Below are 22,307 nucleotides of genomic sequence, written 5' to 3' on the forward strand. Positions count from 1 at the left end.
CATGGATGACCCAACTGAACATATGGAAAGACAGATTCTTCCTGAGCCAGAGAAGTGGGCACCTAAGGCTGTTTTCTTACCTTCCTTGAACTCTGTCTGTCTTCCAGGCTTAGAGCTGGTCTGGTAATTAAGTCAGAGCTTTCACTGGCTTTCATATTGTCCTATAGTGATCTTGTACATTTTTCTGAATAATCTTAGAAATCAACATGCTCATTGATTGTCAGAACTGCTTGGACCCTTTATTTAGGCACCTATGCCAATTTTCTTTTAATTAAGCATAGGTGTTAAATAATTTGGCTCTATCATGAAATTAGTTTTTGTAAACATAGAATTAAAATATAAAATACCATTCTGTAAACATAGCTGTATTGTATAACTAGTTTTCCTTACTATTGGTATAAATTCCACCTTCTGTTGTTTAAATAATATATGAGATTTGAGAGTTCTTTTTGAATAATGGAGTGGAGAGGTAGAAGCATGTCCATGGGAAAATAGCTAAGTGTCTTATAGTAGTTTGGGTGGGATTCTTTTCATCATTCGCTGACTCTGCAAATGGATATCTCACTCTAGACATACTCTGTATTTCACAGAAGTCACTGACATGCTGTATATACACCAGCCAGGCAGTTACGATGTCTTCCACAATAAAAAAGGAACTTTCTTTCCATGTTCCATATTCCTCTTTCCAGTATACATGGAGATCAGAGCACAGATATATTTATCTTAAGTAGATCAAAGGGATAGACATGGAATGCATTGCCCATATGCCCCTCAATAAGGATTAATTCCCTAGCTTTCCAAAAGAGCATCCAGCTACTTGTTCATCTGAATTTCACTCAAAGGCTTTGCTGGTCAAAATAGCAAGGGAAAGTTTTGGATATTTTGGCCTGATGTGGGTCAACTCTTTTGGACAATATTTGTCCCCAAGTTCCTTACTGTGCCAGCTAAGGCTTTGGTATGTCTCACTAAAGGCTGGCTTTTCATTCTATCTTATCTTGCTCCTATCTCCTCCTTTCCACATGTGTTGATCCTTAATTGCTCCTTATATGCCAAACTTTGTCTCAGTATCTGCTTTTGAACAACTCCACCATTACAGAGAGCAAAGATCTCTCCTTTCATTAAAAAACATCAAGCAAGCTATGATTTCTGTACATTCAAGAATGATGGCTCAAGCTGGGTATGATGTTACATGGCTGTCATGTCAGCTATGAGAGAAATGGAGATAGGAGGACCTCATTTCAAGGTTAGCCAGGCAAAACAGCTAGTGAGGTATTGTCTCAAAAATAAGTTGAGCCATGTGTTGGTGGCTCATGCCTGTATCTTAGTTACTCAGGAAGCTGAGATCTGGGTTTCAAACCCAGTTTGGGCAGGAAAGTCTGTCAGACACTTATCTCCAGCTAACTACCCACCCCCTTCCAAAACAAAACAAAACAAAACCCAGAAATGGTGCTGTGGCTCAAAGTGGAAGAACACTAGCCTTGATCACAAAAGCTCAAAGACAGTGCCCAGACCCTGAGTTCAAGCTCCAGGATTGGCACACATATATACATATAACAAAAACTTCACTTTTCAATCATAAAGAAGAATGAAATTAACTCATTTGCAGCAAGGTGGACAGAACTAGAGAGGACCACACCAAGCAAGATAAGCCCAGTTCAGAAAGTCAAATACCACATTTTTACATATATGCAGAATCTAGACCTGCATAGTAATAGTGATGAGAATAACAATATGACATGCTTACAAAAAGGAGGCTGTTTTCAGGGGGACCACTGGGAAGGAAGAGGTAGGGAGAGGATAATGGAGGGTAAATATGACTAAAGTATGTAACATGTGAAAATAGCAGTTCATTATATTTGTGAAAATAGCATAATGAACCACACTAAAAACTATTAAATAAGACAGAGGTTAAGAAAGAGCAGTCGAGGGAAGCTGGATGGCACTGATGCATGTCTATAATCTTGAGAGGCAGACACTGAGAGGACTGTGATTCAAGGCCAGCCCAGGCAGAAAACGTTACAAGTCCCTCTTCTTACCAAAATATTGGATATGATGGTTAGCACCTGATGTTTTAGCGACCTAGGAAGCCTAATAGAGGTAGATTATAACCAGGTGCATGACTGGGAAAGAAGTGAGACCCTATCTAAAAAACAGCTAGTGAAAATCAGGACTGGTGGTGTGGCTCAGTGATAAGAGAGCCTGCCTAGCAAATTTGAGGATCAGAGTTCTCCAGTACTAGAGAGAGACACACAGAGAGAGAGGAGAGAGAGTTTGATAAAGTTATCATATATGTATTAAAATATGACAATGCAAACCCTTTGTATAATTAATTACATCAATAGACACAAAAAACAAGTAAAAACAACAGTAGCATCAATAAAACAAAGCCAGTGTTGGTGGAGCTCATATTCCCTCCCACCTCCTGGAAAGGGGAAGTAGGAGGATCAGCATCCGAGGCCACAATTTTGCAAAAGATGTGAGCCTCTATATGCAAAATAAACTAAAGCAAAATGCTGAGGCAATTCGCTCAAGTGGTAGGCCTTTGCTTTAAAAGCATTAAACCTTGAGTTCAAATTCCAGTATTGCCAGATGAAAAATAGCGATAGCTCAGGTGGTAAAGGGAAATAACACCTTGCACGGCCATTTAATTATGGATTTCAGGGATTGAAACCTAAAGATTTGGGAGCTGGGAGGCTCCTTTGAGTTCATCTAATCCAGCTCTTTCAAAGACATAGTCAGAAATGACAGGTCTGGCTTAGGAGATTGGCTGTTGTGTAAACATAACGAATTGAGGACATCACAGGTTCATTCCTCCTGCAAGGAAAGTGAGAGCTTCAAGAGATCACTCCCAAGGAATGGCGCTTGAACTTGGCCTAGTGCTGCAGAGTAAAAGACTCTAGTTTAGGAAGGAAGCACAGCCTTACTGGGGATGGAACATAGAAGTGCCTTTTCCACAGTGGGTGTTATTGGCTTAACTGGGAGATTTTCTGTGCATGTGTGTGAGTTGAACCCTTGGTCCCCAGCTAGTGGAAATATCTGGGGAGGCAGGGCTATGTTGTGAGGCATGGCCCAGCTGGAGGAACTGGGTTACTGGGGGCATGCCTTAAAGTTATAGCTAGTCTCATCTCATAATTTTTCTGTGCTTCTTGTCTACCAGCCAGTGAAGGACCTCTGACACATATTCCTACTGCCATAATATTCTGTCCTACCACAGGCCCAGAATCAACAGAGCCATGTAATATGGACTGAAATCTCTGAAACCATGAGCTAAAACAAATATTTTCCTCCTTGAGTAAGTATGCTGTCACAATGACTAGAAAGCTGTCTAATAATAGTGGGCTTAAGAGAATGCCAGACCATTTGTTCATGCCAATCCCAGCTACTCAGGGGATGAGATCTGAGGATCTTGATTCCAAGCCAACTAGGAAAGACAATTCTGATAGACTCTTATCTCCAATTCTTCTTCTTCATCATCTTTTTTTTTTAAATAAAAAAGCCAGAACTAGAAGCTTGGTGCTGGTGACTTGTGCCTGTAATCGTAGCTAGTCAGAAGGCCGAGTTCTGAGGATCATGGTCAAAGCCAGCCTAGGCAAAAAAGTGTGTGAGATTCTTATCTCCAAGTAACCACCCAAAAAGCTGAAAGTGGAGCTGTGGCTCAAGTGGTAGAGCACTGGCTAAGGCTCAGCACGTAGGCCCTGGTTCAAGCCCCACACTGGCATAAAAGAAAGCCAGAACTAGAGGCTTGATTCAACTGGTAGAGCACCAGCCATGACAGAGCTTAAGGCCTTGAGCTCAAGTGTTAGTACTGGCACATTTATGTGCACACACATGTGCATGGGTGTGCACACAGTGCTTATCTCAAGAATGATATGGCACAGGAGGTCTGCATGTCCATAGAGATTAAAACAACAACAAAAGATTGTCTATGGAGGTGGATTACTGAGGAAGTTTAAAGCTACCTGGAAGGCATGAGCAACTCACAAAGGCTGTTCCTGGGTGTGACTGCCAATATGGGCATTCTCTATGAGCTAACTCACTCCTGATGTGAATCGGTTTTAAAGGTTAGCTTGGCCAGAGTGATTTTCGTGTATACTAGGACAGCTCCTATTCTCTTTCCAAAGGGACAGCCTCTAGGAGAGGCTGCCAGGGCCCACACGTGGGGGAGCGAAAGGATCTGGCAGATGCCTCCCAGGAGCAGCCAGGAGCAGCCACTTTTCTTCTCCTTCCTAGAGCCTCTACTAACAGCTGCCTGGGAGGTGCTCGCTGTTTGGAGCTGCAGTTTTGAAACATTGCAATTACACTGTTTGTTGTGAAGTCCTTACTTTGGGTTGCTCTTGAAGTTACTAGACATTTTTTTTATTCCCAAGGACAAAGAATGCCAATTTTGCTCAAGGACAGAATGGGGCACATGGTACCTGCAGGAAGGAAAACAGAAGAGTAAAAGGCACACAGAGCAAGGGAATGTCACTGTGTGAATTCCTAAGAACAGCACAGTGGGTAATGGTTAGGGCTGTGGAGCTAAGTCACCTGTCTGCAAACCTACATTTATTAACTCTTTGACTTTGAGCAAGTTACTTGCCTTCTTTGTGCCTCTATTTCCTCATCTTCACAATGAATAATAACTGAACTGACTCTGTAAGGTTATTATAAAATAACTAAATTCTTTAACTCATAACACAAACTTTGAACAGATGTATAACAAACGATCTTAAAAATACTGGGTACCATAGACTATCTCTTTTGTTGTCTTCCATGGAAGCATACAAGAAGCTTCCAAGGATGACAGTTATTAATGAGATTTCTTCTCTGTTGAATCAGAGTAAAAAGGTCTATGTTCTGTAGTCCAGAATATACAAGCTTATTATTATTATGATGATAGCTCTGAAGCTTTCCCTTCCTGGAAAAAGTCCCCACAGGAAAAAATGCTATTTTATTTCATTATTAAAATATTGTGCATGCCAGTCCTAGGGCTTGAACTCAGGGCTTGGGAGCTGTCCCTGAGCTTTCTGAGGTCAAGTCTAGCACTCTATCACTTGAGCCACAGGTCCCTTTTTGCCATTTTTAGTGGTTAATGGTAGATAAAAGTTTCATTACTTTCCTGCCCGGGCTGGCTTCTAAGTGATCCTCAGATCTCAGTCTCCTGAATAACTTTAAATAGAAAACATTTTTCATTCTTTTTTTTTTTTTTTGGCCAGTCCTGGGCCTTGGACTCAGGGCCTGAGCACTGTCCCTGGCTTCTTCCCGCTCAAGGCTAGCACTCTGCCACTTGAGCCACAGCGCCGCTTCTGGCCGTTTTCTGTATATGTGGTGCTGGGGAATCGAACCTAGGGCCTCGTGTATCCGAGGCAGGCACTCTTGCCACTAGGCTATATCCCCAGCCCCACATTTTTCATTCTTTTCAGAGGTGGATTTCATGAGGAGACCAGCAGGAGGTGTTGTTCCTATGCAAATCTAGCAAAAGCACACCCATTTATTCAGTATCCAGGACATCATGCCTCGAAGTGGGAGGGAGGGTTAGCATCATTTGATAAAGATTTCTAGTGTGTTACAAGTTTCACTCTGTGAATTCCAATATCAGATAATAAGAATTATTTTTCAGTTCTTTGCCCAAACTTGATTCCATTTGCAATGGAAGAAGAGTGGAAACCCAAATATTTTTATTTATCCCTTAGGAGATGAAATATCTAATATTCAAAATCTATCTACTGAAGCTGGGCACCAGTGTCCCATACCTGTAATTCTAGTTATTTAGGAGGGTGAGATATAAGGATTTTGGTTTGAAGTCAGCCCAGGCAGTATGTAAGATTCTCATCTCCAATTAACCACCAAAAAGCCAGAAGTGGAGCTATGGCTCAAGTGGTAGAATGCTAGGCTTGAGCAAGAAGCTCAAAGATAGGCCCTGAGTTCAAACCTCAGGTTTGGTGTGCACACACACATGCACGCACGCACACACACACACACACACACACACACACACACCTATCTAGTGGCATCTAAGTATTCACAGCAGAATTTATTTATTTATTTCTTTTTGTTAAATTTTTATTGTCAAACTGAAGTACAGGGAAGTTACATTTTCGTATGTTAGGCATTGGATACATTTCTTGTACTGTTTGTTACCTCCTCCCTCATTCCCCCCTTCCCTTCCCTCTTTCCCTTTCCCCCCATGAGTTGTTCAGTTCATTTATACCAAACAGGTTTGCAAGCATTGCTTTTGTAGACGTTTGTCTTTTTTTTTTTTACCCTGTGTCTCTTGATTTTGGTATTCCCTTTCTATTTCCTAGTTCTAATACCAGTATCCACGGTTTCCAATGTACTCAGATAAGATAAACAGATAGTGCAGGTACAACCATAGGACAGGGATACAAGAGGATCATCAATAATAGAAGCTATGGTTTCACATCGCATGTTGAAAGTAATTACAACAATGATATGACAGTCGTTTCCATAACATGGAGTTCATTTCACTTAGCATCATCTTATGTGTTCATAAGGGATATTGGGCTCTTGTGATCCTCTGCTGTGACTTGCCTAAACCTGTGCTAATTATTCCCTATAAGGGAGACCATGAAGTCCATGTTTCTTTGGGTCTGTCTCACTTCACTTAGTATAACTTTTTCCAAGTCCTTCCATTTCCTTACAAATGGGGCAATGTCATTCTTTCTGATAGAGGCATAAAATTCCATTTTGTATATGTACCACATTTTCTTGATTCATTTGTCTACTGAGGGGCATCTGGGTTGGTTACAAATTCTAGCTATGACAAATTGTGCTGCGATGAACATTGTTGTGCTGGTGGCTTTAGTGTGTTCTTGTTTGTGGTCTTTTGAGTAGATGCCCAAAGTAGGGCTGCTGGGTCATAGGGGAGCTCTATGTTTAGTCTTCTGAGGAATCTCCATACTGCTTTCCAGAGTGGCCGAACCAGTTTACATTCCCACCAACAATGAAGTAGGGCTCCCTTTTGGCCACATCCCCTCCAACATTTGTTATTGTTAGTTTTCTTGATATATGACATTCTTACTGGGGTGAGATGGAATCTCAATGTTGTTTTGATTTCCATTTCTTTTATGGCCAGTGATGTAGAGCACTTTTTCTTATGTCTCTTGGCCATTCTCTTTTCCTCATCAGAGAAGTATCTTTTTAAGTTTTTAGCTCACTTGTTGAGAGGGCTGCTAGTTCTTTGCGGTTTTGTTTTGGAGGAATGTAACTTTTCTAGTTCTGCATATAATTTAGATATGAAGCCTTTGTCCATTGTATGGATATTAATGGGTATTACATTGAATTTGTAGATAGCCTTTGGCAAGATTGCCATTTTCATTATTTTAATCCTCCCAATCCAGGAGCATGGGAGGTTTTTCTATTTCCTTAGTTCTGCCTTAATTTCATTTTTCATGTTTTTAAAGTTCTCATCATAGAGGTCTTTCACTTCTTTGATTAAGGTTATTTCTAGGTATTTTATGTTTTTTGAGGCTATTGCAAAAGGAGTTGCTTTCCTGATTTCAGCCTCGGCGTTTGGGTCATTAGCATATATAAATGCCATTGATTTTTGAAGGTTTATTTTATATCCTGCAACTTTGCCAAAGTTTTGGATCAGCTCTAGTAGCTTGGAAGTAGAGTCAATGGGGTTCTTTAGGTATAGGATCATGTCATCTGTGAAGAGAGAAAGTTTAACTTCATCTTTTCCTATTTGGATATCCTTTTTATTTTCTTCTTGCCTAATTGCTCTGGCTAGGAATTCTAGTACTATGTTGAAGAGAAAGGGAGAGGGTGAACATCCCTGTCTTGCTCCTGATTTTAAAGGGAATGGCTTTAGGTTTTCACCCTTTAGAATTATGCTTGCTGTTGTTTTGTCATAAACTGCCTTTATTATATTCAGGACTGTTCCCTGGAATCCCAGTTTTTCCAGGGCTTTTAGCATAAATGGGTGCTGGATTTTATCGAATGCCTTTTCTGCATCCAGAGATATAACCATATGTTTATATCTTACCTTGCTCTGGTTGATGTGGTAGATTACATTAATTGACTTGCGTATATTGAACCAACTTTGCATCCCTGGGATGAATCCAGTTTGACTGTGGTGTATGATTTTTTTGATGACCTGTTGAATTCGATTGGCCAGAATTTTGTTGAGAATTTTTGAATCTATGTTCATCAGGGAAATTGGTCTATAGTTCTCCTTCTGTGATGAGTCCTTGCCTGGGTTTGGGATGAGGGTTATACTTGCTTCATAGAATGTGTCTGGTAGTGAACTTTCTCTTTCAATTTCATTGAAGAGTTTGAGAAATATTGGTGTGAGTACTGTTTTGAAGGCCTTCTGCTGTGAATCCATCTGGACCTGGGCTTTTCTTGGATGGGAGATCACTTATTGCTGTTTCTAGTTCAATGATGGATATGGGTCTGTTCAGAAGGTTTAAATCTTCATGGTTGAGTTTGGGGATATCAATTTTTTTCTAGGAAATCATCCATTTCTTCCAGGTTCTCGAATTTGTTGGCATAAAGGTTTGCAAAATAGTCCCTTATTGTGTTCTGAATTTTGGTTGTTTCTGTGGTGATGTTACCTGTTTCATCTCTGATCTTGTTTATTAGGGTTTTCTGCTTTCATTTTTTGGTCAGGTTTGCTAGGGGTCTGTCTATCTTGTTAAATTTTTCTAAGAGCCAACTCTTTGTTTTGTTGATTCTTTCTCTAATTGATTTAATTCTGATTTGATTTTAATTATTTGCTTCCGTCGATTGACTTGGGGTTTGGCTTGTTGTTCTCTTTCGAGGAGATTAAGGTGCTTCCTTAAGTTGTTGAGTTGCTGTTTCTCCAGTTTGTTGGTATATGCACTCAGAGATATATATTTCCCTCTGAGTACTGCCTTTGCTGTGTCCCAAAGGAGCTGGCACTTTGTGTGCTCATCTTTGTTGAATTCCATAAACATTTGAATTTCTGTTCTAATTTCTTCAATGACCCACTGATGGTTCAGCAGTGTGTTGTTTACTCTCCATGTACTGTAGGATTTTCTGCGGTGGATGTTTGAGTTGAGCTCTAATTTTATTCCGTTGTGTTCTGAGAGAATGCTAGGAATGGTTTTGATGCTTCTGAATTTGTACAGTTTTTTTTGTGCCCTAAGATGTGATCTATTTTGGAGAATGTTCCATGTGCTGCTGAAAAGAATGTGTATTCTGTTGTTGCTGGATGGAATATTCTGTAGATGTCGGTTAAGTCTAGTTGGTCTATGCAGTTGTTTAGTTCTGTGGTTTCTTTGTTCAGTTTTTGGCGTGTTGATCTGTCCAGAGGTGATAGTGGAGTGTTAAAGTCCCCAACTATCAATGTGTTTGGGTCTATGTGTGTTAGAGTCAGTAGTGTTTGTTTGATGAAGTTAGGTGCTCCTGTATTTGGTGTGTAGATATTTAGGATGGTTATATCCTCTTGTAGGAGAGATCCCTTTATTAGGATGTAGTAACCTTCTTTGTCTCTTTTTACCTTTTTTAATTTGAAGTCAATTTTTTCTGACACTAGGACTGCAACACCAGCCTGCTTATGGGGGGCATTGGCTTGATAGATTTGATTCCAGCCTTTCAGTTTTAGAAGATGTTTACTTTTGCTGGATAGATGTGTCTCTTGGAGGCAGCAGAAGGATGGATCTTGATTTTTGATCCAACTTATGAGCCTATGCCGTTTGATTGGAGAATTAAGTCCATTAATGTTGAGAGTTAGGACTGAGAGATGATCAGTTGTTCCTTTCATTATAGCTATCTTGTTAAAAGCTGTGTCTTCACCTTCCTATGGTTGTACCTACACTATCTCTGTAATCTTATCTGAGTATATTGGAAACCATGTTTACTGGTATTGGAAGTAGGAAATTCAAAGGGAATACCAAATTTGAGAGACACGGGGTAAAAAAAAAAAAAGAGAAATAACTACAAAAGCAATACTTGCAAAACTGTTTGGTGTAAGTGAACTGAACACCTGGGGGGGGCGGGGAGGGAAAGAGGGGGAGGGAGGGGAGCATGAGGGACAAGGTAACAAACAGTACAAGAAATGTATCCAATGCCTAACGTATGAAACTGTAACCTCTCTGTACATCAGTTTGATAATAAAAATTTGAAAAAAAAAAGCTGTGTCTTCCCATTTCTTGATCAAATATTATGGTTTACTAGTTAGGTTTCATTTCTCTGTCTGTATTGGGATCTTGATTATTTTTCCTGTATAATACGTTTTTGAGGCTTTTCTGTTAAGGTGGTTTGGTGGAGATATATTGTTTCAGTTTTTCCTTACTGTGGATGACTTTTATTTGACTTTCGGCTTTGAATGAGAGTTTAGCTGGGTACGCTATTCTTGGTTGATAGTTATTTTTATTTATGGTTTGGCATACCTCATTCCAGGTTCTCCTTGCTTTCATGGTCTGGGGTAATTCTGATTGCTTTTCCTTTATATGTGATTGCTTTCTTCTCCCTAATAGCTTTAAGGATTCTTTTCTTGGAGTCTATTGATCCTGTTTTGATCATAATGTGTCGGTGGGATGTCCTGTTCTGGTCTGGTAGGTTTGAGCTTGTAAATGCTTCTTGTATCTGTATAGATCTATCCTTCTGAATATTTGGGAAGTTCTTGGCTAATATTCTGTTAAATAGGTTGCCTATTCCATTAACTTCTTTCTCCATGTTTTCCTCAATACCTTTTAGCCTTAAATTGGGCTTCCTGATTGTGTCTTGGAGCTCCTGGAGTGATATGTTTTGTCGATTGGATTGGTTTTGTATTGATTTTTTTTTATCTTTCTCCATAGATTCTAGGGAATCTTCAGCTCCTGAGATTCAATCCTCTGCTTCAGCTGGTCGGGACTGTAGGCTAGCTACTTGATTTTGAATCTCTTTTCCTTCTGACTGGTCTTTCCTGATGATTTCCATGTCATCTCTTTGGTCCTGCATGGACTTCTTTACTTCATTAACTTCATTAATTTGGTTTTGAGTGCTGTCTCTCAAATCTTTTAGCTGGGTAGCTATTTTACATTAGACTGTTGAATTTCATTTATCTTTCTATTTGTCGAGGCCATGAAATTGTCTATTACTTTATGGAAGGATTGCTGTACTGATTCAAACTTTTCACTTATCATGTTTATCAGTAGCCTTTGTAGAGTGTTTTGAGGGTTCTCTTCTATGTCTTTGATTGACTGCTCTGTTTCCTGCTTATTTTGAGTGGGAGATAAGACTCCATTGTTTGCCATCTTTCTTGTGTTTCTTCTGCCCATTTGGATTGGAATGCCAATCTACAATCACCTGTGAGCACTGTTTAAGACCCAAAGCAGACCTTACCAAGCACTGTTGTGTAAATTTTAGAAGTTCACAATTATATACAGATACCTTGTATACCTGTATATAAAATTGGATTTGGTGTTCCTAAAGAATACAATTTCAATATGACAACCAATCTTGAGATCTGTTCAGTAGTTACTTATTTACTGTTACAGCCCTATGAGCAATTCTTGTTCTTATATTAAGTTCTTTTTGGATTTGCTTTCTCTATGAACCCCTTTGATTCACTTGGATTAAGAGGGATACCCTCTATCCAATAACCAGGAGTCAATGGAATCTGGAGGTCCTGGAAGTAAGTCAGGAGGGTAAGTTAAAGTTCGTAAAGAGAATAGAGTAAAATGTATGTGTGTGTGTGTGTGTGTGTGTGTGTGTGTGTGTGTGTGTGTGTGTGATGATTTTGGTTTAATTTCAGTGACGTGAAAATGTGGAGTAGAGTAGAATCAGTAGAAAGAACAAGGTTAAAATGATAGACAATGGGGAGTTAGCAGAAAAGACTGGAGGTGTTATTCATAGGAAAGTAATTTTTAAAGAAAGAGAATGTAAAGAGAGAAATAAAGAAAAAATACTGGAAGTCAAATGCACAAAACTGAGAAAAATTATTTTTTTTAAAAAGGAAAAAAAACAGAAAAATGAACAAGCAAAAAAAAACTTGATAAAACAAACAGGTAAAAATAGAAAAAAAAACACCAACGATGTTTCAGATATGAAAAAGAAAAAAAAAGCTTAAAAATGTTTGAAAAAAATAGAATTTTCCTTGTTTGGGTGGGCTTTCTACGGTCTCTGGTTTCCTTGCGATGGTCTGCAGTTTATTTTGCTGCTTGGCTGGTTTGACTTGCTTTCAGTTTGCAGGGGGTGGATCTGTTCTGACCCCCCTGTTAGTAAAATGCTGGGTCTCTGTGGTTCACACAGCTTGCAGGTAAGTTTTGGGCATCCTCTGTAGATGCGGATGTGAACAGTCTCGGGAACCGTGGCTCCTCTCATCTGCTCAGGGGCGGCTGCCTCTAACATCTGGCTTTGAATAGGCTGTGGACTCAGCAGGGTGGCGCACCTCTGGCCTGGTTTACCTGGCTGAGAGTCACTTGCCTGGGGGAGGTTCCTCCCTCCTGGGTGGGGTGGCATCCTGCGCAGATCTGGCTATGGAATTCAGCTCTGTTTTGGGCTATGAATTGGGCTTCTTCTGTGATGGGACCATTTATCTGTCTTGGGAACTGTTTGTTCTCCCATCTGGTTGTTCCGTGCTGCCAGTAGCAGCTCGCTGCTTTCGCTTTTAATTTATAAATTCCAGTGGGTAGGGTGGGGCACCTCTGGCTGAGCTGCAGCCCTGGACTAGCCTCCCACCTGGGCAGGGGTCCTTCTCCTGGGCAGAGCTGACTATCACTGATTGTTCCCTTTTGCCCTTTTCAAAGATGCCCCTTCGTCCTCGCTTTCCCCAGGCTGGCTTTAGTTCCAGTCTGTTCTGACCCTATGCCAGTGTCAAAGATGGTGCTTTGCTCTGGCGGTGGGGGAAGGGCTATGTTCCAGATGCTGCTCTATGGGCACGAGTGAGAATGTCGTTCCTGGGGTACTCATGCTTTCTCTGAGATTTCAGCCCATTCGTGCTCAGCCTGCAATCCTCATCTGTCTGCCGCCGTCTGGAGGATTTCTTCCTGGTTGCTGCTGTGTGCTTTAGGTGCACGAAGTGTGGGGCACTGTGCCGGTGCCGGCACTGGCATGGCGGCGGGATGCCACCCGGAGCTCAAATCTGTATTTTCAGGCTAGCAAAGTAGATTTTTTTCTTCCTGGCCAGAATCCTTGTACTGTTATAACTTACTTGGGCTGTCTTTCTAGGAATAAAATTTTCTCTGGAGTAGGAAAACTGTGATGTCGGAGGGAGACTAGCTAGGGCTCTGCTGCTTCTTCGCCGTCTTCCCAGAAGTTCCTCAAAGCAGAATTTAAAACAATATATTTTAAGAGAATTTGACTTTTCTTTTTACATCAGAGTCTTGTAATTTATTCCTATGTTCCACATATCCTGTATTTAAAATTAACAATCTCATTTTATAGAATAAATAATTGAGTTCAATAATATTCATATAAAAGCATAAATTCAAAGTTGTATGAGAGAAGAGTTACAGGAACATGCTGTATGGCTGTTTCTGTACCTGGCTGTGAGTAATTGCTTATATGTCCGCATAATTCAGTTAAATTGTTTTCACTTAGCATGCAATCTGGCAGCAGGCTGGTAGGGAGGAGACATAGAGTCCTTAGCTTGATAATTGTCACTGTCAGCCATGACAGGTCCTATTTTGAAGGCATCATCTTGTATCTTTCCATACTGCCTTTCAAATGGAAGGAATATTTCTTCTCAGCTGCATCATATTTTTCCTCCAACAAACTCAAATCACATAAATAATGTGTACACATAGTACTTAACTGTGCATGTTAAAACTTCAAATGTTATCTGTGTGTGTGTGTGTGTGTGTGTGTGTGTGTGTGTGTGTTGGTCCTGGAGTTTGAACTCAAGGCCTGTGCTGTCTCTAACCTTTTGTGCTCTACCCCTGGAGCCACAGTTCCACTTCTGGCCTTTTGGGCCATTAATTGAAGATAGGGGTCTCATGGATGGACTTACCTGCTCCATCTGGCTTTGAACTATAATCCTCAGATCTCAGCCTTGTGAGTAATTAAGATTACAGGTGTGAGCCACTAGCACCCAGCTTCAACGATAATCTGAAGACATTTCCTCCTGTAAAGAAATGATGTTTGTTACAACCTTTTTTGAGCCACAGGAATGGCTCAAGATAATCATGACAGAGGATTATGAGGCTCTAAAAATTGCCTTAAGTAATATGTACTTAAAAATTAATTAATTAATTTATTGTCAAAGTGATGTGCACAGGGGTCACAGTTTCATACATAAGACAGTGAGTACATTTCATCAAACTTGGTACCTCCTCCCTCATTTTTCTCCCACCTTCCCCTTTCCCCAGTGCCCTTCCCTCCTCCCTCTGAGTTGTACAGTTGGTTTATAGCCTATTGTCTTCTGAGTATTGCTGTTCCATTTGTTCACCTTTTACCCCTTGCCTCTCCATTTTGATGTTCCTCTTCCCTTCCCTAGTTCTGATAAATTTATGTGCAATACCCAGGGTACAAAAATCAGTTATAGTGACATCAGGGGTAAAACCATGGAGAAGAAAGGCAAAAGAAAAAGGCATAATTTCACATGGTATATTTAAAATAACAACAATAATAGCCACTTCAATAAGTTGGAGCTCATTTCGCTTAGAATCATCTTAAGTCTACAATTCTTTAGTGTGTTACATATTGAAATACCTGCAGAAAACAGGTTATTGAGTCGCAATTTATTTTTACCTTTTTATTTATTAGTCACTTCTTACATGTTATTTACTGGTTATGATTTTAAGAAGGTGGCTACTTTGAATCTCTATGTGGGTAACATGTTTTTGTCAAGGCCACAGTAGATACTCTGTTGACATTATCGATTGAGGTATTTGCAGTGTGTAGCTTGAAGCAAAAAATTGAAAACTAAAAAAGCAAACAAGACATATGAAAGATTCAAATTTCAGACTGAGAAGAAAGTTTTATTTGATCATGATATTGGAAAATAACATCTGAAAGTGCTTTGAGGAAATAGATGAGCCAGTAAGATTTCACATAATAGATACCAGGTTCCCTTCTTGTATACTTGACCTTTGCTCTTGTGTGGAGTGAGGTTATTTCCTATCTGCTTAAGAGCCTACATCTCTGTAGTCTCTCCTATGGACAAATTTCCAGAGCAATGCATTAAACCTCCAGCCCTGGAGGCTTGTAAAATGTAAGTATCACTTTAGGTCGGTGATTCTACAATTAAATTCTCAAGTTTCTTCACAAGCTTAGGATACATTTAAAAACATTCTATCTTTCTAATATCATTCTGTTGGATCTACAGTATCAGCATGTTTGATATAGTATTTTTGATCTGCTGCAAGTCAACTTAAAAGTGACAATATCCCTAGGTTTTCTCAAAAGGGTTATGAAATATGTGTATGTCTTCAAACTAACTTCATCTCATGTTGAAGGCACCATGCTAAGGGCTCTAAGAAATGATCAAAGATATTCTCTGACTGGGTGCTGGTGGCTCATACCTAGCAATCGTAGCTACTCAGGAGGCTGAGATCTGATTCAAGGTTCAAAGGCCATCCAGGCAGAAAAGTCCATGAGACTCATATCCAATAAATAAGCAAAAGAAAAAAAAAGCCAAAAGTGGACCTGTGGCTCAAGTGATAGAGCACTAACCTTGAGCAACAAAGCTCAGGGACAGCGCTTAGGTCTTGAGTTCAAGCCCCAGAACTGCTTCCCTCAAAAAATAAAAAATAAAGATATTCTATGTTCTTTGCTTTTTAATTCACTAACTGCTCTTTTTGTTTTATGATTATGAAATCATAAACTTCAGAACTTGAACCCAATTGTAAAGTTTAAAAATATGCATTTTGATTCCTTGGTAGTGTAGACTTTTGTTCTCCTTTTATTCTCTTCTTTTAATGCTTTCCCACACCTACTTCCATGTCTCGTGCTTTTCTTTTATGGATTTGTATTCTTTCCAGGACTTTTGAGAAGTTGTATTAAGTAATGTTCAGGTTTCTTGGGGGTTTACAAGACTCCTATTTTAATGAAGAATCCTTTGTACTTAATTTAAATTGATCATTCAGTAACTTACAAGGAATTTATAATTGCTGCCTTTTCAATGTCGTGCAGTTTTTTGTCCAGATCAGTTGACTTTTCCAGTCCACGTTGCCAAATGTCTAAGTGTGGAGCCACCCACAGATATTCTGTTAGTTTCTTCTTTTAATTTTTTTCTCTTTTTGGTGCCATTACTTGAGCTCTTTATTGACATTTTCTGCTTAAGGCTGGTGCTGTACCACTTGAGCTACAACTTCATTTCTGGCATTTTGCTGATTCATTGGAGATAAGAGTCTCAGAGACTTTCTGCCTGAGATGGCTTTGAACAGGGTTCCTCAGATCTAAGTCTCCTAGGGTTACAGACATGAGCCACTGCTGCCTAGTTTGTTAGTTCTTTCTTTGTCCTGCAAGTTGCTTCTGGTGAATTTCTGTCTTCCTTTCATGTGGCTCAACATTAGCTTCCTGTTTTGTTTTGAATAATTTATAATCTTTTGTGAGAATTTTTCACTCATCAAATTCCATTGGTTTTCCTCTTTTTTTTTTTTTTTGCCAGTCCTGGAACTCAGGGCCTGAGCACTGAGCCACAACACCACTTCTGGCCTTTTCTATATATGTGCTGCTGAAGATTTGAACCCAGGGCTTCATGTATACAAGGCAAGCACTCTTGCCACTAGGCCATATTCCCAACTCCATTGGTTTTCCTTATACCTTCAAAACTCTGAGATACCCATTATATTAATCTCTTGCATATGTCTTTCCATAGAAAACTTTAGGGGCAAAACTTCACACATGCACACAAGTATTTTTATTATTAATTAATTAATTTTTTTGTGCCCATCCTATGGACTGAACTCATGGCCTAGAAGCTTTCCTGAGCTTTTATTGTGCAAGGCTAGTGCTCTTCCACTTGAGACACAGATCCACTTCTGGTGCTTTTTTTTTGCTGGTTAATTTGAGATAAGAGTTTCACAGACTTTCCTGCCCTGGATGGCTTCAAACTATGATCCTCAGATCTCAGCCTCCCCAGTAGCTAGATGTCACCCGAAGGTGCTTGGCTGACAAAGATATTATTAAAGAAAGCATATATGAAGAGAATCAGTCTAATTATGATGACTATTAATATTAGATAATGTAAACATTAAAAAAGAAAATCACTTAAAAATAATGTGTATGAACAGTAACTTTTGGTAAAGTGAGTATTGCTGGGTATGACTGCTTGCTAATTCATGTAGGATCATGCTACAATAAAAATTTAAAGTCTTGACTTGCAAGGAATAAATTATTTTTCCTACATCTATAGAAAAATGATCATAGAATCTTAGTTGTGTTATTCAGAGAGAAACGAATAATAGGGAGGGCAATGGTTGGAACATTTCTGTAATATTTTTGCCTTTATTATTTCCTAAGGGAACATAAATATCTTATGGAGGAAAAACAGAGAGAAGCCACACTTTCATTTTCCTTCAAGGACAGTAAAATACAATGACATTATTTTTTAAAGACTTTGTGTGTTCATGCTTGACATTATGAAGTTATGAAGAAAACTAAGCCTTCTGTTGTTTAAAAGTATAAGAAATGAGGCTGGGAATGTGGCCTAATGGTAAAGTGCTGGCCTCATACACATGAAGCCCTGGGTTCAATTCCTCAACACCATATATATATATAGAAAAAGCCGGAAATGGTGCTATGCCTCAAGTGGTAGAGTGCTAGCTGTGAGCAAAAAGAAGCCAGGGACAGTGCTTAGGCCCTGAGTCCCAAGCCCCAGGACTGGCAAAAAACCAAAACAGGTATAAAAAATGATGGTAAAAAAGCCCTAGTGGCAAGAGTGATTGCCTTGTATACATGAGGTCCTGGGTTCGATTCCTCAGCACCACATATACAGAAAATGGCCAGAAGTGGCGCTGTGGCTCAAGTGGCAGAGTGCTAGCCTTGAGCAAAAAAAGAAGCCAGGGACAGTGCTCAGGCCCTGAGTTCACGCCCTAGGACTGGCCAAAAAAAAAAAAAAAAAAGCCACAATATTTTCTAGTGCTGACTTTTATGAACCTTTAGAAAAATACTTAATAAAAATGATAGAAATAAATTCTCCTTAGTGGTCTTTGTAACAACGTATTTTTAGTTTGAAATGAAATATCATTTTTGTAAGGAATAATAGTGCAGTATAAGTAACCAAAGAAAATCCTTGAGTGTTCTTCCTGAACCAAATTTTACTCTAAGGATTTTTAAATTTTTATGATATAAAGACTGACTCCTTCAATAAATATCTTTTTTTTCAGTTGCACCTGTATAAAAATCCTTTATTAGTTTTAAATATACATTTTCTGACATTATGAAGCCAATTAAATATTTTCCAGGTGATTTCAATAAATATCTTTGTCCCTGGGGTCCTGGGCATTAAAAATGGGATATCCTTGGCTCCGTTCGCAGCCCGCGCTCCGGCCCCGCTCCGCTCCGCGGCACCATGGCGCCCGCCCGCCCGCTCGCGCCCCTGCTGCTGCTGCTGCTCTGCGTGGGCCTCCCCGCAGCCGTCGCCGAATCGATCCGAGAGACTGAAGTCATCGACCCTCAGGATGTCCTGGAAGGTGGATACTTCTCTGGAGACCTCCCTGATGATGAGGATATCGGAGGGCCGGGGCAGGACAGCGATGACTTTGAGCTGTCAGGCTCTGGAGCTATGGATGACTCAGAGGACCATAGGACCTTCCCCGAAGTGATCCATCCCTTGGTGCCTCTAAATAACCACATCCCAGAGAGGGAAGGGCCTGGGAGGTGGGTGCCCACAGAAATTGGGGAACTGGAGGAGAATGAGGTTATCCCCAAGAGGATCGCACCCTTTGGGGATGAGGATGTATCTAACAGAGTGTCCATGTCCAGCACCGCCCAGGGCAGCAACATCTTCGCGAGAACGGAAGTCCTGGCAGCTCTGATTGTGGGTGGCGTTGTGGGCATCCTCTTTGCTGTGTTCCTGATCCTGTTGCTGGTATACCGCATGAAAAAGAAGGACGAAGGCAGCTACGACCTGGGCAAGAAACCCATCTACAAGAAAGCCCCCACCAATGAGTTCTACGCATGAATGAAGCTCCTCGTGGGCACAGCTTGGACTTTTGGGGGAGGGAATCCAGAGGATTGTGAGTGATGGGCATTAGAGTTAGGGGGTGGGCACCTTCATACTGACCCGTTGGGTGTCTCCAGCTCTGATTGCCTCTCCAGCATCAGAAGAGACATCTTCCACTGTGCTGCCTCGAGCTTCTTGATTCTTTGGGCCTTACCTTAGTTATTCTGGCAGGAAAAATATATGGGGTTACCCTTGACCTTTCTAAGGGCAAGCCTGGGGCTGGGGTTTGGGTCATTCAAAAGATTTTTAGATTCAAATCTAGAGCTTTTACTGAATGCATCTCATTGGAGCGCCCCCCCCCCCCCCTTTGTCTTCTATAAAATCTAGAGGTGACTTGTGTGAGTCCTGGTTAGAAGTCTGCCTGGGCTGTCCTCCTTTCCCATTCTGTTCCCAGCCTGCCCCTCTGCCAGGAATCAGCACAAGGCACTAGAAGGCCCTGCACCTTGGCGCCTCGAGGCCTGTCCTCCGTGGGTGCTTCTACACTACAGGAATCTCTGTGGTAAACTTGGGGCCATTCTAGGCTCTGTCAAGTGACTTTTAGAAATCAGTCTTTTCTTTCTTCTTCTTTATTATTTTTTTTAATGTGGGGAGGGAGGAAGGGTTGGGGAGATGCGTGGAAAGCTCACTTTGAAGTGGATTTGTAGAGTATTTGTGTATCTATTTTGTTGAAATGACCGTTCATTCCTTTGTGTGCAGAGTATCTGTGCCTGGGCAAGGGTGTAGAGATGGAGAAATGTTTTTATCTCGTTTTGTTTGTTTTTTTTCCCACTGCCTATGCTGTTTGTATTTAATGGTTTTGTTTTTGTTCTTATGTGTTTCTTGAAAATGAAAGGAGAGCAGGAGATGTGATTTTTATTAATTTTTTTTTTTACTATTTATAGCTTCAGACAGGGCCCCTCCCTTGTTTCCTCTTTTTTTCACCCCTCTTTTGTTAAAAAAAGTTCAACACTCCCTGCTTATGACCTTTGCCTCTTTCTGAAGCTGCTTCTTCTAAGTTAGCTTTTTGCTGAAGCCTAGTTTTCTAGCAAATCCAGATTCCAAAATATAATATAGTGGATGGTGGGGAGTTTATGTCTGTGTTCTTTCTTGTATTATTCTCCTTTCTGGTTCTAGAAAAATAGATAAATATATTTTTTCAGGATAGACTAGGGTATTTCCAATTTCATGTTGGCTGGATGGATGAGTGAGTGGATTTTTGTATGACTAGTTTTTTGTTTTTTTCCTCTTCCCTTTTCTTGCCCCATTCTTGGTGCCTTCTCCTGACTGGGCTGAAATGATTGAGGGTTGAGCATTCAAACGCTTTTTCTGCCTTCTTCCTGGGACTCGGCAGAAGGGATTCTTGGATTTGCTTTCTCTGAGCCACTCACACGTGGCTTGTTTAAATCAGTTCAGTTTCCATCATGTGAAGGGAGAGATATCACCTCACAGTTGCAGTGACTGACCACACCGGAGAGCTCGGTGGCTCCCCTTCCTGGCCCTAGGAGAGGAGAGGATTTCCACGGATTGGGCACCTTGTGTCGGAGACCTACACTGGCATAGTGACTCACGGCTTAGCTTTGCTGAGAAAACCCTTATCTCCCTGGGCAAGGAAAAGGGACGGGAGCAGGGAGGAGGGCAATGGAACGGGCCTGTGGCCTCTGCCTTTTACAGAAAAGAGGCCTGGTGCATTGGCTCATGTCTTCTTATGCCATTGGCTGGAGTGGGTGGGAATCAGGTTCCTCTACTGCATCCAGTGGCTCCTGTCATTATCCCAGCCCCGGGTCCCAGCTGGCTGGGTCTTCTTCTGGCCCCAGTCTCCTGTATTGGAATGAGCACCTTTCTGTAGTCCCTCTGACACTGTTGTCTGTTACTGATTTTATATATATATATATAAAAAAGATAATAAAACCTGGTACGTTCTAGACCGCCAAAAAAAAAAAAAAAAAAAAGGGATATCCTCTAAGTTGATGGTGATGTTCTAAAACAGATTTAATGGTTGAAAAACACATTTCTTCTTTTTCTACAGAAGTTCATTACGAATTTATGATGTGTGTGTGTGTGTGTGTGTGTGTGTGTGTGTGTGTGTGTGTGTGTGCATGTATGCAGGTACTGGGGCATGAACTCAGGGGTGTCCCTTATCTTTTATGTTCAAGTCTGGTACTCTGGCACTTTAGTCACAGCTCTACTTCTGGATTTTGGGTGGTTAATTGGAGATAAGAGTCTCATGGGTTTTTCTACCTGGATAGGCTTTGAACCTAAGTCCTTAGATCTCAGTCTTTGTTGGGCATTAGCTTGGCATTGAGGGGGGCGGTCCTGAGATGCAGCCTCTCCTCCCGCCCTGGGGCTGCGTGGCTGTTATTCACTCCTACCCCCTTCCCTGGTCGGGAACTGGAAAGGGTAGCTGACCAGCCCTGCCTTCCGTCTTGTGAGCACGTGTAGGCCAAGAATGGCGACTGTAGGAGCCCAGGGGGCGGTCCTGTGGTATGTGACATTAGCCCGTGGGGAATGTCCTAAGAGGCCCTTGGAGGGACAGCCCAGGTAGACTGTCACTAGCGTCTAGCTAGTCACTCCAGATCCCTCCCCTTCCTGCTGTCACTACTGCTATAAATGTGGTTGTTTTTCCCTGAATAAACCGGAATTCCAAGAAGCTTTCCCTGAGAACGCCTGTGTCCTGTGTCCTGATTTAAGCCTAAGAGGGGGGAGGGGCGTCTTCATGTCTACACACAGTCCAAGGCTTGCACGTGGCACTGTACTCCAGCTGTTCCACCCGTGGGATGGGGCGGAACACGCGCGAGGGTGGAAGGGTCTCACAAGTCTTAAGAGTAGTTAGGATTACAGGCATGAGTCACCAACACCTATCAATTTCTGTGATTTTTATCTATAAAATGCTCTGCCAACACATCAAATCAATCAACCCAGTCAATAAAACCTGCAAAATAAAGAAACTCGTATTTATTCATTCAATAAAATCTTACTAGGCCCTTGATACTGTTCTTATCATGGTAACCCAAATAATCTTTCCTGAACACAAGAATATTTGTGTTTAAGAGAGAGAGATAGAACTTAATAAATAGAAACATACACATTTCCTGAATTCTGAAATGGCAACCCCTCTGTTCAATACCTTAATAATAACAATAAGGTTATATTTCAAGAGTTAATAAATATGCAACTTAATCATCTAAAATATTAACTGGCATATATTAGCCATTAATATTTTATATAGTTACCTCTATTGAAGTATAGCTTACACAAAATGACTTATGCC

At 40.8% G+C, this 22,307-nt stretch overlaps 1 protein-coding gene and 1 long non-coding RNA gene across 2 annotated transcripts; both read left to right on the plus strand.

The window, feature by feature from the left end:
• Window positions 1–237: 237 nt before the first annotated feature.
• LOC125357221 lies at window positions 238–20,670 on the plus strand. The gene is made up of 2 exons (XR_007212091.1): window positions 238–281; window positions 20,002–20,670. It is a non-coding gene; the product is annotated as an uncharacterized LOC125357221 (long non-coding RNA).
• On the plus strand, window positions 18,377–19,185 carry LOC125357220 (syndecan-4-like). Its single transcript, XM_048353980.1, has one exon. The coding sequence runs from the start codon at window positions 18,407–18,409 to the stop codon at window positions 19,016–19,018; it is 612 nt and encodes a 203-aa protein (XP_048209937.1). The 5' UTR covers window positions 18,377–18,406; the 3' UTR covers window positions 19,019–19,185.
• Window positions 20,671–22,307: the final 1,637 nt, after the last annotated feature.

This window comes from Perognathus longimembris, chromosome 9 (assembly GCF_023159225.1).
Source record: "Perognathus longimembris pacificus isolate PPM17 chromosome 9, ASM2315922v1, whole genome shotgun sequence".
In the NCBI taxonomy this organism is placed as follows: domain Eukaryota; kingdom Metazoa; phylum Chordata; class Mammalia; order Rodentia; family Heteromyidae; genus Perognathus; species Perognathus longimembris.